This window comes from Gekko japonicus, unplaced genomic scaffold (assembly GCF_001447785.1).
Source record: "Gekko japonicus isolate JY-2015 unplaced genomic scaffold, Gekko_japonicus_V1.1 scaffold2619, whole genome shotgun sequence".
NCBI lineage: Eukaryota > Metazoa > Chordata > Lepidosauria > Squamata > Gekkonidae > Gekko > Gekko japonicus.
In genome coordinates, this window is record NW_015166500.1 from 190,978 (window position 1) to 206,615 (window position 15,638).

Genomic DNA, 15,638 nt, shown 5'->3' on the forward strand with positions numbered 1-15,638 from the left:
TCAGAGTTAGGTGCCGGCTGCAGAACTTGGCACCCTGAGAACTGATGTACTTAAAATGAGCAAAAGCAAGTTGCCATCCCTCAGGGCTGCAAAAGCAGGCTCGAGTGGGCGAACACTTTCTGGGAGGGCTTCGGAGGATTCTCTGGCACTGAGAAGCTCCGGCCCACATACCTTACCCCCAAGCACCAAGAAGACAGAGCATCCCTTGCCCCAGACTGAGAGTTCCTGTCTGTACCTTGTGGCTCATAGCCACTGATGGACCTCTACTTCATATAAGAACATAAGAGAAGCCAGTGCTGGATCAGGCCAGTGGCCCCTCCAGTCCAACACTCTGTGTCACACAGTGGCCAAAAACACCAGATGCCCTCAGGAGGTCCACCAGTGGAGCCAGGACACTACAAGCCCTCCCACTGTTGCCCCCACCAAAGCACCAAGAATACAGAGCATCACCTGCCCCAGACTGAGAGTTCCTGTCTGTACCTTGTGGCTCATAGCCACTGATGGACCTCTACTTCATATAAGAACATAAGAGAAGCCAGTGCTGGATCAGGCCAGTGGCCCCTCCAGTCCAACACTCTGTGTCACACAGTGGCCAAAAACACCAGATGCCCTCAGGAGGTCCACCAGTGGAGCCAGGACACTACAAGCCCTCCCACTGTTGCCCCCACCAAAGCACCAAGAATACAGAGCATCACCTGCCCCAGACTGAGAGTTCCTGTCTGTACCTTGTGGCTAATAGCCACCGATGGACCTCTGCTCCATATGTTTATCCAGTTCCCTCTTGAAGCCGTCCACGCTTGTAGAAGAAGAAAAGATTGGATTTCTACCCCACCGTTCACTACCGAAAGGTGTCTCAGAGCGGCTTACAAACTCCTTTCCCTTCCCCTCCCCACCACAGACACCCTGTGAGGTAGGTGGGGCTGAGTGAGCTCTTGACAGAAACTGCTCTTTTTCAAGGACAGCTCTTATCAGAACTACGGCTTGCCCAGGGTCGTCCAGCCAGGTGCGAGTGGAGGAGTGGGGAATCAAGCCCGGTTCTCCAAGATTAGAGTCCGCGCACCTAAGCACTACACCAAACTGGCTCTTGTAGCGGCCAAAAAGGCCCTGGCCCCCAGCTGATCACAAAATCATAGTGTTGGAAGGGATCCCCAGGGTCATCTAGTCCAACCCCCTGCACAAGGCAGGGAATTCACAAACACCTCCCCCTCCACACCCACAGTGACAGCTGTTCCATGCCCAGAAGATGTCCAAAAATCCCCCTCCAGGATTGCTTCCTGACCCCAAAGTGGCGATTGGCATTTCCCTGGGCTTGTAAGAAAGGGCCGCGAGAACTAAGCACTGAGGCAACCCTTCCTGCCCTCCCTTCTCATGATCGGCCTCAGTCCACAGATGGGACTCTCTGCCAGAGAACAGCCGTGCCCTACGGGACTGACGACCTTTCCGCAGGGCTTGTAAGGCAGGGGTGTTCCGCCAGGCGTTTGAGGACAGCGATGGACTGGCACTCTCAAACACCAACTTTCCCGTTTATTCCACATATCCCCTCCACCCAGGGGGGCAGGTGCAAATTACCGTCATCTTGGACTTAGTGCTCTTTTCTGACTGTTTTTAAGTATTGTGAGACCCGAGTGTGCCATATGACGGAGGGAGCTCCTGTCTCTAGTTCCAGCTCCTGCCAACCTAGCAGTTCGAAAGCAAGAAATTGCAAGTAGATAAATAGGTGGCTCAAGTGGTTAAGACGCTGAACTGCAGGCTGTGGAAGGTCAGTAGTTCAGCAGTTTGAGACCCGAGTGTGCCACATGACGGAGTGAGCTCCCGTCTCTAGTTCCAGCTCCTGCCAATCTAGCAATTCGAAAGCAAGAAATTGCAAGTAGATAAATAGGTACCGCTTCGGTGGGAAGGTAACAGTGTTCCGTGCGCCTTGGTGTTTAGTCATGCCGGCCACATGACCACGGAAACGTCTTCGGACAGCGCTGCCTCTTCGACTTGGAAACGGAGATGAGCACCGCAACCCTAGAGTCGGATTCGACTAGCTTTCGAGGAAGGGAACCTTTACCTTTATCTTAAATAGGTACCACTTTGGTGGGAAGGTAACAGCGTTCCGTGCGCCTTGGTGTTTAGTCATGCCAGCCACATGACCACGGAAACATCTTCGGACAGCGCTGGCTCTTCGGCTTTGAAACGGAGATGAGCACCGCAACCCTAGAGTTGGACTAGACTGGCTTTCAAGCAAGGGAACCTTTACTTTTACCTTAATGCTGTTTTGATTCAGTTATATTGTATTTATCCTCGGTGTAAGCGGCCCTGAGCCCTGCACGCAGGGAAGGGTGGCCGGTAAATCGAATGTAATAAATAAATCAATAAATCCAGGCTTTGCCTCTCCTTCCCCGATCAGAAGCAGAAGGAAATACGCTCAGTTTTGGGATCTCCCCAAATTTCTATTTATTTAAGTTATTGTATCCCGCCTTTCTCCTCCTCCTCCTCTCCATTTTATCCTCGCAACAACCCTGTGAGGTAGGCTTGGCTGAGAGTGTGTGACTGGCCCAAGGTCACCCAGCGGGCTTCCGTGGCAGAGTGGGGGATTCGAACCTGGGTCTCTCAGATCCTAGTCCGACCCTTTAGCCACTACACCACGCTGGCTCGTTTCAGACTTTTCTTGGTCCTGGTCCTTTGTGTGCTAGTGCGCAGCCCTTGGGGTAAGAAGGCTCCATGGAACGGCGGAGTCGGTAGAGTTGGCTGTTCGCAGATGGACTTTTGTGGGAAGGAAGTCGTCAGCAGACCGGGGGGTTGGCTATGAACGTATGAAGCTGCCTTATACTGAATCAGACCCTTTGTCCTTCAAGATCAGCCTTCTCTACTCAGACTGGCAGCCGCTTGCCAGTTTGGTGTAGTGGTTAGGAGCGCGGACTCTCGTCTGGGAGATCCGGGTTTGATTCCCCCACTCCTCCACATGCCAGCTGGATAACCTTGGGTCAGTCACAAGCAGTGTTCCCTCTAAGCTGGGTTAGTGTGAGCTAGCTCACAGTTTTTTAGCCTCCAGCTCACATGTTTTTGTCTTGGCTCAGGAAGGGACGGCTCCGGAGGAAACTGATTTATGCAGTCGCCAAATCCCTTGCTCACAACTTTAAGGCCTGTAGCTCACAAAGTGGAATTTTTACTCACAAGACTCCACAGCTTAGAGGGAACATTGCTATTTCAGAGCCTGTTCTCTCGGGAGCAGTTCTCGAGAGTGCTCTCTCAGCCCCACCTGCCTCACAAGGGTGTCTGTTGTGGGAAGGGGAAGGGAAAGGAGATCGTAAGCCACTCTGAGACTCCTTCGGGTAGTGAAGGGCGGGGTATAAATCAATCTCCACTTCTTCCAGGATCTCAGGCAGAGGTCTTTCACATTACCTCCTACCTGAACCCTTTTAACTGGAGATGCCAGGGATTGAACCCGGGACCTTCCGCATGCAAAGCAGAGGCTCCCCCACTGAGCCACTGTCCCCCCCCCCCGCCCTCCAGTTTGGTGTAGTGGTTAAGTGCGCAGACTCTAATCTGGGAGAACCGGGTTTGATTCCCAACTCGTCCATGTGAAGCCTGCTGGGTGACCTTGGGTCAGTCACAAGTTCTCTCAGAGCTATTCTCTCAGGAGCAGTTCTCTCGAAAGAGCTCTCTCAGCCCCACCTGCCTCACAGGGTGTCTGTGGTGGGGAGGGGAAGGGGAAGGAGTTTGTAAGCCGCTCTGAGACTCCTTCGGGTAGTGATGGGTAGGGTATAAATCCAATCTCCTCCTCCTCTTCTTCTTCCTCCCTTGCAAACCAACTTTGTTTTTGCCCTTCCGCTCCCCAGGTTTGTGTGCAAAGTGCTTTCGTTCCAGCTGACGACTTGTCAGTGTGTGTGTGTGTGTGTGTGCGCCAGTGTGGGGCGGAGGGCGGTTCCTTCCTCCCAGGCGCTTGAAACTCCGTCCTCGCCGGTCTACCGAGACCTGTTAAGGCATCACTCTTGTAGTAAACAGCCTGGCTTGGCAGGATGCCTGCGTGGGTTGGATTCTCCGATGCACACGGCCCGCCCCGAGGCCTGTCTCTTTCCCAGATCTGGGCAGCTGCTTTGCTCTGGAGAGAGCGTCAAGGCCGTGCTCTGGGGCTGTGTGTGCGCTTGGGTCTCCTCCTGTATGCAGAATAGCACGGGGGTGTGTGTCTGTATGGCTTGGGAATGGCCGTGGCTCCATGGAAGAGCCTCTGCCTGGCATGCAGAAGGTCCCAGGTTCAATCCCCGGCAGCACCTCCAGTTGAAAGGACTAGGAAGGGGGGTGATGTGAAAGACCTCTTGCCTGCTACCAGTCTGAGCGGACAGTACTGGCCCTAGGAAAGAGCAAGACTCCAGTAGCCCCTGAAAGACTAGCAAAATTTGCGGCAGGTGATGAGCTTTCGTGAGTCACTGCGTGTGCCGTTTTGTGTATTCAAAAGGCCACTTATTGATTGTCATCAAGCGGAAACATATATTGTGAGTGGTTGCTTCCCTGTGGCAAATTAGCCTCACCTCAGATATAATGTAGGGCTGCGGTGGCTCAAGTGGTTAAGACGCTGAACTGCGGACCGGAAGGTCGGCAGTTCGAGCCCCGAGTGTGCCGCGTGACGGAGTGAGCTCCCGTCTCTAGTTCCAGCTCCTGCCAACCTAGCAGTTCGAAAGCAAGAAATTGCAAGTAGATAAATAGGTACCGCTTTGGTGGGAAGGTAACAGCGTTCCGTGTGCCTTGGCGTCTAGTCATGCCGGCCACATGACCACAGAGAAGTCTTCGGACAGCGTTGGCTCCTCGGCTTGGAAACGGAGACTAGCACCACCCCATAGAGTTGGATTCGACTGGCTTTCGAGCAAGGGAAACCTTTACCTTTACAGGTATAATGTAAGCACATTTACTGTGTGGGTCAGGCTTACATGGGCCTTTGTGGCTCTACCCCATAATTTCAGCGCTTGGAGGAGCGGAGAGAGAGAGAGACAGTCCCATAGCTGGGCAAGATTAATATTTTTAGTTTTTGCTGTGATCCTTATGCTTTTTCTTGATGTTCTGTTTAAAAAAAATTGCATTGCCAAATCCCGCTATTCCCCAGCATTTCATTTTAGGCAGGTATCTTTTAAGGGTTGCGGCGGGGAAGGTTTAGATTTGGCTGCTATATTTTTGGCTTTTAATGAAGTATGTTTTTAACCATTATCCTTAGCCATCCTGAACCATGAGGAAAGGTAGAATAGAAGTGCTTTAATAAATACCTAAATAAATTAGGTTGCTCCCGTTTGTCACGATGCAGGTTATTTGGTTTGACTTCATATGTTTCAAGAGCTTTGCGTCTGTCAAAGTTGTGGAGGACCTAGATTTTGACTAGTGCAGGGAATGCATGCTTTTAAAAAGAATTCTGCATCCCTGTGCATGCTTTTGCTGAGGTCTGGATGAACATGCATTGAGAAGTTGACTCCCGGAACTGGTTGTTGTGGGCCTTTCAGATAGCACTACTTTACTGCACTGGTCTCTTGTAAGAACATAAGAACAGCTTTGCTGGATCAGACCAGTGGTCCATCTAGTCCAGCATCCTGTCTCACACAGTGGCCAATCAGTTCCTCTGGACGGCCAACAGCAGGGCATGGAGGCTGAGGCTTTCCTAAGAACATCAGAAGAGCCCTGCTGGATCAGACCAGTGGTCCATCTAGTCCAACATCCTGTCTCACACAGTGGCCAACCAGTTCCTCTGGACGGCCAACAACAGGGCATGGAGGCCGAGGCCTTCATAAGAAAATCAGAAGAGCCCTGCTGGATCAGACCAGAGGTCTATCTAGTCCAGCATCCTGTCTCACACAGTGGCCAACCAGTTCTTCTAGAGGGTCAACAACAGGGCATAGAGGCCAAGACCTTCATAAGAACATCAGAAGAGCCCTGCTGGATTAGGCCAGGGGTCCATCTAGTCCAGCCTCCTGTCTCACACAGTGGCCAATCAGTTCATTTGGAGGGCCATCAACTGGGCACAGAGGCTGAGGCTTTCCTAAGAACATCAGAAGAGCCCTGCTTGATCAGACCAGGGGTCCATCTAGTCCAGCAGCTTATCTCACAGAGTGCTCAACCAGTTTATCTGGACAGTCAACAACAGGGCAGAGAGGCCGAGGCCTTCATAAGAACATCAGAAGAGCCCTGCTGGATCAGACCAGTGGTCCATCCAGTCCAGCATCCTGTCTCATAGAGTGGCCAGCCAGTTCCTCTGGAGGGCCAACAACAAGGCATAAGAGGCCTTCTCCTGAGGTTGCCTCCTGGTCTCCGTGCCTGACAGCCACTGATCGACCCCTCCTCCCATGAATCTGTCTAACCCCCTACAAGGAAGTGTGGCCGCTCAAACCATGGAGCTCTTCGATCTGTGATCTCCTCCGTGTCAGCTGTAGGTTGTTCTAAAAAGGACCGGGGCCGTCGCAACCTTTGGAGTTCGGCGCAGTTGCTCAGGGCGGCCCCGGCTCTACCGCAGCAGATTGCGAAAGCGGCTCCTACCCTACCCTGCCGGCGATTGCAGAGCAACCCCCCCCCCCAAAACCTCTAGGGGTTTGATTGCTACTTAAGAGGAAGTCTCCTCCTCCCCGCCTCCAGCCTGCCTTCCTTTCCCCGCTGGATCTTTGGCAGCTCTCCTCGGGGCTGGGAGCGAAAAAGCAGCCAAGTGTTTGTTTGTCCCGTTTGGGATGGAGAGCTGCTGCCACAGGAAGCAGGGGAGGGAGTGGAGGGACGGCAGGGCTTGCTGGGGGTGGGTAAGGGGGCCGAGCCGGCTCTTTACACAAGGCCGTGGGTTCCACTAGCAACTGCGCTCCCGTTGGCTGTCCTGTCCCGGCAGGGAAGGCGATAGGCTGGGGGTTGCTGGAGGGGGAGGAGCCGATCCCGTACACGACTTTCTAAAAAGGCGAGTCAGTGATGTCTGCAGGGTGGTGGCCGGCCAACAGGGGCAGGGCGGGGACCTTCTGACCTCCTCCAGAGTAACTGCTTGCTTGGGGGAAAAGTTCAGAAGCCGTGACAACCTGTGGTGTGGAAGGCATGAGCGGGGAACACACACATCGTCCCCAAAAGGACACTGCAGAGCTGGGAAAAGTACAGAGGAGGGCAAGAAGGATGATTAAGGGGGGTTGGAGGACCTTCCCATTGAGGAAAGGCTAAAGGGTCTGGGATTTTTCAGTTTAGAAAAGAGACGACTGAGGGGGGATGTGAGAGAGGCTTATAACATTGTGCACGGAGTGGAGAGAGCTGACAAAGAGTTCTTCCCCCCCTCTCCCAAAATACTAGAACTGGAGGGCATCCAAAGAAGCCGATGGGCAGTAGGATCAGGACGGAGAAAAGGAAATACTACTTTATACAGAGAGGGATTAAAAATGTGGAATTCCCTGCCAAAGGATGTAGTAATGGCCACAGGAAGAAACAGCTTTGAAAAGGGGATTAGATAGATTTATGGAGGATATCGGTGGCTACTAGCTATAGTGGCTGAGGGGAACCTCCACATTTAGAGGCACTAATCCTCAGAGTCCCAGAGCCAGGAGGCAACATCAGGGGAAGGCCTCAGCCTCTCTGCCCTGTTGTTGGCCCTCTGGAGGAGCTGGTTGGCCACTGTGTGAGACAGGATGCTGGACTAGATGGACCACCGGTCTCATCCAGCAGGGCTCTTCTGATGAGAGCCAGTTTGGTGTCGTGGTTAAGTGCGCTGACTCTAATATGGGAGAGCCGGGTTTGATTCCCCACTCCTCCGCTTGCAGCTGCTGGATGACCTTGGGCAAGCCATAGTTCTGTCAGAGCTGTTCTCTCAGGGGCAGTTCTCAAAAGAGTTCTCTCAGCCCCACTTCCCTCACAGGGTGTCTGTTGTGGGGAGGGGAAGGGAAAGGCGTTTATAAGCTGCTCTGAGACTCCTTCGGGTAGTGAAGGGCTGGGTATAAATCCAATCTCTTCTTTTCTCTGAGCCAGTTTGTCCGGCAAGGCGGGGTATAAATTGAAATAATAAATAAATAATAAAAATAATTTCTTATGAAGGCCTCAGCCTGTATGTTGGCCCTCCAGAGGAACTGGTTGGCCACTGTGTGAGACAGGATGCTGGACTAGAGGGACCAGTGGTCTGATCCAGCGGGGCTCTTCTGATGTTCTTATGAAGGCCTCGGCCTCTGTGCCCTGTTGTTGGCCCTCCAGAGGAACTGATCCAGCAGGGCTCTTCTGATGTTCTGGGAGAACCGGGTTTGATTCCCCCCTCTTCCACTTGCAGCTGCTGGATGACCTTGGGCAAGCCATACTTCTGTCAGAGCTGTTTTCTCAAGGACAGCTCTAGAAAGAGTTCTCTCAGCCCCACCTACCTCACAGGGTGTCTGTTGTGGGGAAGGGAAGGGAAAGGAGTTGGTAAGCCCCTCTGAGACTCCGAGTGAAGGGCGGGGTGTAAATCCCATCTCTTCCTCTTCTTCTTTTTCTAATTTTCCCGCCTCTGAGATGAGGGTCTTCGCTGCCCAGCTAATTTGCCCCCCCCCCCAGACATGCAATTAGGGGACCCTTTTGAGGTTGCAAACAGTTCTTTGCACTTCCTGTTTCAGGAGCTTGGTTTGAAAAGCCAAGGACCCCTTTCCCCCTGAAACGTCTTAGCTGAGTTTGCGCAACTGGTCTTGAACGGGCTTTTCCGGATCGTAGAGCTTCATGCAGTGGGGCTGGGGGTGGTGAAGGTAGCGTGCAAACTTGCATGCGCTTCTCTCCCCTCCCCTAAATCCTTGTCATATGTGGAAAAAACAATTGGGAAAGGTTTACACTGGATTGTAACAAGGACATGCAGGAGATAGAATGGATCTACGTGCACACCGGGTGAAGAAGTCACAGTCTTTCTTTCCTTGTGAAAACCTGCCATTGAGCCATTGTGAGAACCTGCCATTGAGCCACAGCCCTTCTTTACAGCTCTCCAGGGTCTCAGGCGGAGGTCTTTCCCATCACCTCCTACCTGTACCTTTCAACTGGAGATGCCGGGGATTGAACCTGGGACCTTCTGCGTGCCAAGCAGAGGCTCTTCTACTGAGCTACAGCCCTTCTTTACAGCTCTCCAGGGTCTCAGGCAGAGGTCTTTCCCATCACCTCCTGCCTGGTACATTCAACTGGAGATGCCGGGGATCGAACCTGGGACCTTCTGCCTGCCAAGCAGAGGCTCTTCCACTGAGCCACAGCCCTTCTTTACAGCTCTCCAGGGTCTCAGGCGGAGGTCTTTCCCATCACCTCCTCCCTGGTCCTTTCAACTGGAGATGCCGGGGATTGAACCTGGGACCTTCTGCATTCTTTAGTGCTGAGCCATACCCCCTCCCCTCAATGAAGCTGGTTTTATCAAAATCAGTATTGCCTACTCCGACTGGCAGAGTCTCAGGCAGAGGTCTTTCCCATCACCTCCTGCCTGGTTCTTCCAACTGGAGGTGCCGGGGATTGAACCTGGGACCTTCCGCATGCTCTGCCGCTGAGCCACAGCCTCTCAGGGCTGTTTAAACCTCTCTGTCCTGCTCCAATCCCATAATGCTTTGCTGTGCAACAAGTTCCCTCCTTCCTCCTGGGTCTTGTCTGTACATGGAAGGGTACATCCAAATGATGCTTTTTACTCAGCGTGGCCAGGCATGTTGGGTTTGTCTACTCTGAACCCTCTGGGTTTGGCAGCAGCACTTGGCCTGGCATCCTGGCTGTATACCATGGGCCAGATGGGCACACCTGGGTGCCTTTTGGGTGGCAGGCCTCCCACCCTGAACTGTGGAGGGGGCTGCGAAACACTTCTTGGCATGCAGCCTTCTCGAAATCCGGCTCTGAGTGCTCGTGCCGACCTGGCAGACTTTCTTCTCTCTTTCTCTCTCTCCAGCTCGGGAGACGGCTGCTTTTTCTGCAATCGTTGTTATCTCTCTTCCAACCTGCTGGGTCCTCTCTGTCTTTCTCAGACTTATTTAGAGTCACGTGGGTGCCTGGCTTTGGTTGGCTGTGTGGGCACCACGCCAGCCAATCGGGGGGCGCTTCGGTTAAACCAGAGCACCCGCGGTGGGCAGGGCATATGCATTTTGGGTCTGTTCCAAGTTCTCAGTACCATAGGCCCAGGAAGTCTTAGATTCTCCAGGAGGACAAGCAGGCGGCTTGTATTTTCTGAACTGTTTTGCGCATACGTCAGTCCAGTTTATGCACAGGTGCCTCTTCTGGATAACAGGAACATGTTCCATTTTAAGCTCAGTATGGGGTCCTTGTGCAAATATTTGGGGTGTGCACGCTTAGTCTAAAGGAGGCTAATGGCATGAAGGGGACCCAACGTAGAAGCTCTATCTTAAAAACTCTAAGCCTGGCCTACCTCACAGGGTTGTGGTGAGAAGACAGAGAGAAGAAGAAGAAGAGATTGGATTTATACCTTCACTACCCAAAGGTGTCTCAGAGCGGCTTACAATCTCCTTTCCCTTCCTCTCCCCACAACAGACACCCTGGGAGGCAGGTGGGGCTGAGAGAGCTCTTGACAGAAACTGCTCTTTTTCAAGAACAGCTCTTATCAGAACTACGGCTTGCCCAAGGTCATCCAGCCAGGTGCGAGTGGAGGAGTGGGGAATCAAACCCGGTTCTCCCAGATTAGAGTCCGCGCACTTAACCACTACACCAACGGTGTTCTAAAAGCGGCTTTGAGTCTAGACTGGGAAATAAATAAAACGCAGGTGCAAAATAAATCACCATTACTTCGGCTGAGGATCTGGGGATGGATTCTGAGGGTTCTGATTTGGGGATGGATTCTGGACAGTTCTGTTCCCTTGGTGCTGTGCGCTCCACCGGAGGCATGTGCATGGACGCTTCTTGTGCGACAGGGCAGATCGTGTGCTGCCTCTGAGGCAGGTTGCGGGTGCGAATGATGCTCTCTCTTTTTTTAAAGAGTTTTATTAGTTTAAACATAGAAAGGGGGAAAGGGAAAAGAATGGGGGGAAGATGACAGATATATATAAAAATCTAATTTAACATTCCTTCTTGCAAATCTTCTCATAAAAGTTTCACAGCTATTATAGCCATCATTCTTATTGTTCTTCATTTAATCCTAGTTTCTCAGTACTTATGTTTTAACCCGTCGTAAAAAGCCCTCCATGGTCCCATAAGTTCTTCCATTTTTCCTTTTAATATATTTGTCAATCTGTCCATTTCAGCACATTCCATAATCTTCGTTATCATCTCATTCATCGTTGGGATTTTCAATGTCCTCCATGTCGTTGCGAATAGAATTCTGGCTGCGGTTATAACACGTAAAATAAAGTATCTGTGGTTCCTACCTAAGTCATCTGCAGGGTTGCCACTTTTGGGAAAGTCAGGGAAATGAAGATTGGTCTGGGAAAGTCAGGGAAATTGGTCTGAAGTCAGGGAAATTGTGATTAAAATATATTCAAGCCGTGGATTTTTGACCTGCCTGCTGCGAGAGCCTGATCTGTTCTTGTGGCAACTGGAATAGAGAAGTAGCAGAACACAAGTAGAACCAGGGCTATTTTTGGGCAGGAACGCGCAGGAACGGAGTTCCGGCTGGCTCCCAAGTTGGCCACGCCCAGCAGGAACTCATTAGCATAACAGGCCACACCCAACAGCAGGAACTCATTAGGATTGGCTACATTAGGGGTGTGTGGCCTAACATGCAAAGGAGTTCCTGCTACAAAAAGGCCCTGGGTTTTGACCACAAACAAGGTCAACAGAATAAGAAGCAAAAGGTGGGTGTGGCTAGATGACCACACTTCTGGTAACATGGGGTGTGTGGCCTAATATGCTAATGAGCTGTGCTGTCAGGGATGTGGCTGGATACGCTAATGAGTTTCTGTTGTTGGGTGTGGCCTATTATGCTAATGAGTTCCTGCTGGGCTTTTTCTACAAAAAAAGCCCTGAGTAGAACTTAATGATGCCCTTTCCCAACCATTTTAGATAGAACGTTTATATAATTTTTAGTATACTTTTAAAACAATCACCAAAATGTTATGTCTCTTGTTAGCATTCAGAGTTTACTTGAATTGAAATTTGTATCTTGGTGTAATTTTTGGTGCCATTGCAAAACAGATGTTGCTGCAGTTAATCTTGAAAAAAGCATTTTATACAAATTTTCTTTACATAAAAACAGATCTTAGTCAACTGGATATTCACACTCCATAGTTCACTCCATCATGACAGATCTGTTATAACCTATATTTTGCATCCAGTTAATCATACCTTCTTTAACTATTTCATCCTGCATTTTCAATTGCATCAGCAGGGCTCTTTTTGTAGCAGGAACTCCTTTGCATATTAGGCCACAGACCCCTCATATAGCCAATCCTCCAAGAGCTTACAGAGCTCTTCTTACAGGGGCTACTGTAAGCTCTTGGAGGATTGGCTACATTAGGGGTGTGTGTTGCCTAATATGCAAAGGAGCTCCTGCTACACAAGGAGCCCTGATACCATACATTTTCCCTTGACACCGTTTCTCTCTGCCCCTCAGGAAGCTCTCGGGGAAGGCGGGGATCGATGAGGTGATGGCGGCGGCTGTCCTAACCAGCTTGTCCACCAGTCCTGTGGTGCTGAACAACCCGCCCAGCGGCTTTGGCGCAGGTAAGGGCCTGGGGCCAGGGGGGTCTCTTTGAGCTGGGAGGGGCCCGTCCACTAACCCAGGAACACTCAGTCGGCAAAGGACTGAGCAGGCGCCCCCTGCAGGAGTTTCCTGGATCCAGGTCTGTGCTTGGAGAAAGAGCACGCCAGTACAACTTTTCTGGTACCAGCAGACCTTGACGCACACACACACACCCCTTTCTCAAATCCACCAGATAGTCTCGCAATTTGTTTAAAAAAAGAAATAGTGGACGGGTCACTTGAGCTTCTCTTCATCAACCCCAGCCTCCTGTTCTTGGAGATGGAGCAGGCGGCTGCCCTTACTAAGCCTCTGCATCCCAGTGGCTGGAAGCACGTCAGGGGAAAGCCTTGGTCTCCATACCTTGTTTGTTGGCCCCGCAGAGGAACTGGTTGGCCACCCTGTGTGAAGGATGCTGGACTGGATGGACCTTCACTGGTCTGATCCAGCAGGGCTCTTCTGGTGTTCTTATGAAGGCCTCGGCCTCTATGCCCTGTTGTTGGCCCTCCAGAGGAACTGGTTGGCCACTGTGTGAGACAGGAGGCTGGACTAGATGGACCTTCACTGAGCTGATCCAGCAGGACTCTTCTGGTGTTCTTATGAAGGCCTCGGCCTCTATGCCCTGTTGTTGGCCCTCCAGAGGAACTGGTGGGCCACAGTGTGAGACAAAACGCTGGACTAGATGGACCCTCACTGAGCTGATCCAGCAGGACTCTTCTGATGATCTTATGAAGGCCTTGGCCCCTATGCCCTGTTGTTGGCCCTCCGGAGGGACTGGTTGGCCACTGTGTGAGACAGGATGCTGGACTAGATGGGCCACTGGTCTGATCCAGCAGAGCTCTTCTTATGTTCTTATGAAGGCCTCGGCCTCTGTGCCCTGTTGTTGGCCCTCCAGAGGAACTGGTTGCCAACTGAGTGAGACAGGATGCCAGACTAGATGGACCACTGGTCTGATCCAGCAGTGCTCTTCTGATGTTCTTATGAAGGCCTCGACCTCTCTGCCCTGTGGTTGGCCCTCCAGAAGAAATGGTTGGCCACTGTGTGAGGCAGGATGCTGAATTAGATGGACCACTGGTCTGATCCAGCAGGGCTCTTCTGATGTTCTTATGAAGGCCTCGGCCGCTATGCCCTGTTGTTGGCCCTCCGGAGGGACTGGTTGGCCACTGTGTGAGACAGGATGCTGGACTAGATGGGCCACTGGTCTGATCCAGCAGAGCTCTTCTTATGTTCTTATGAAGGCCTCGGCCTCTGTGCCCTGTTGTTGGCTCTCCAGAGGAACTGACTGGCCACTGTGTTAGACAAGATGCTGGACTAGATGGACCACTGGTTTGATCCAGCAGGGCTCTTCTTATGTTCTTATGAAGGCCTCAGCCCCTATGCCCTGTTGTTGGCCCTCCAAAGGAATTGGTTGGCCACTGTGTGAGACAAGATGCTGGACTGGATGGACCCCTGGTCTGATCCAGCAGGGCTCTTCTGATGTTCTTATGAAGGCCTCGGCCTCTCTGCCCTGTTGTTGGCCCTCCGGAGGGACTGGTTGGCCACTGTGTGAGACAGGATGCTGGACTAGATAGACCCTTGGTCTGATCCAGCAGGGCTCTTCTTGTGTTCTTATGAAGGCCTCGGCCTCTGAGCCCTGTGGTTGGTCCTCGAGAGGGACTGGTTGGCTACTGTGTGAGACAGGATGCTGGACTAGGTGGATCACTGGTCTTATCCAGCAGGGCTCTTTTTGTGTTCTTATGAACCGCTTTTACTTATACTTATTGTACTTATGTAAGTTGTTTATTGGATTAATGTTTTATCTATGTTGGTTTCATTAATGTTGTGAGCTGCCCTGAGCTGCTTCGGCAGAAGGGCGGGATAAAAGTTGAAAAAATAAAATAAATAAATGAAAGCCTCGGCCGCTATGCCCTGTTTTTGGCCCTCCAGAGGAACTGGTTGGCCACCGTGTGAGACGTGATGCTGGACTAGATGGACCGCTGGTCTTTCTGATCCAGCAGGGCTCTTCTGAAGTTCTTATGAAGGCCTCGGTCTCTATGCCCTGTGTTGATCCTCCAGAGGAACTGGTTGGCCCCTGTGTGAGACTAGATGGACCCCTGGTCTGATCCATCGGGGCTCTTTCTGTGTTCTTGTGAAGGCGTTGGCCTCTATGCCCTGTTGTTGGCCCTCCAGAGGAACTGGCTGGCCCCTCTGTGAGACGGGATGCTGGACTAGACGGACCCTCACTGGTCTGAACCAGCAGGACTCTTCAGAGGTTCTTATCAGGGGAAGGCCTCAGCCTCTCTGCCCTGCTGTTGGCCCTCCAGAGGAACTGGTTGGCCACCATGTGAGGCAGGAGGCTGGACTGAATAGACCACTGGTCTGATCCAGCAGGGCTCTTCTTACATTCCTATCAGTGCTGTTAAAGCACATGGCGTCGCTCAGATCTGCTGGTGTCTTATGTGAACCCGGAAGGTGAGGCCACTCAGAGGTGGCATCTCGTCATGGGAGCTGCACAGTGGAATTGACTCCCAAAGAGCTGGTGTGCTGCAGCAGTGGAGAAAGGGTTGCCATGACGGACTGAGCTCGCGGCTGTCCAGAGTCTGTTGCTTGGACTTTTACGTTGGAGAGTCAAGCATAGATTTTGATGGGGCAGCGCTTGCCCGACCTTTGTGGGTCACCTGGGTAGTTTGCCCTTGGTGTTGCTATCCCAGTGCAAGCAGGTGATGGCCATGGAAATTCCATGCAGCAACCAGCCCTTTGGTCTCCGGACAAGCTAACTGAAGGGTGAACGACCTGGTGCCCATTTGGTTGCTAGTCCTCAGCACCAAGGGTCATTTCGTAGAAAAAGAGGTGCAGAAGGTCATTAGCATAACTCATTAGCACAACTCATTTGGGTATGCCACACCCCCTGACATCACCGGACGCCGCCCTGAGCCCGCATTGCCGGGAGGGTGGGGTATAAATCGAAATAAATAAATAAATAAATAAATAAGTGTGTCAGAAGGCAACGCCCACCGCTCAGGCTCCACTGGACTCTTTTGGATTGCTAGCTATCGGGGGGGGGGGGGAACGGGCGGACCGG

The 15,638-nt window shown here is 51.9% G+C and overlaps 1 protein-coding gene across 1 annotated transcript in view; it reads left to right on the top strand.

The window, feature by feature from the left end:
• The window catches only part of SLC2A4RG (SLC2A4 regulator), a 50,876-nt gene that overhangs the window by 21,136 nt on the left and 14,102 nt on the right, over positions 1-15,638 (top strand). The window contains exon 3 of the mRNA XM_015412222.1: positions 12,452-12,561. Within this exon, the coding sequence (XP_015267708.1) occupies positions 12,452-12,561 (110 nt within the window). The remainder of the gene's footprint in view (positions 1-12,451; positions 12,562-15,638) is intronic.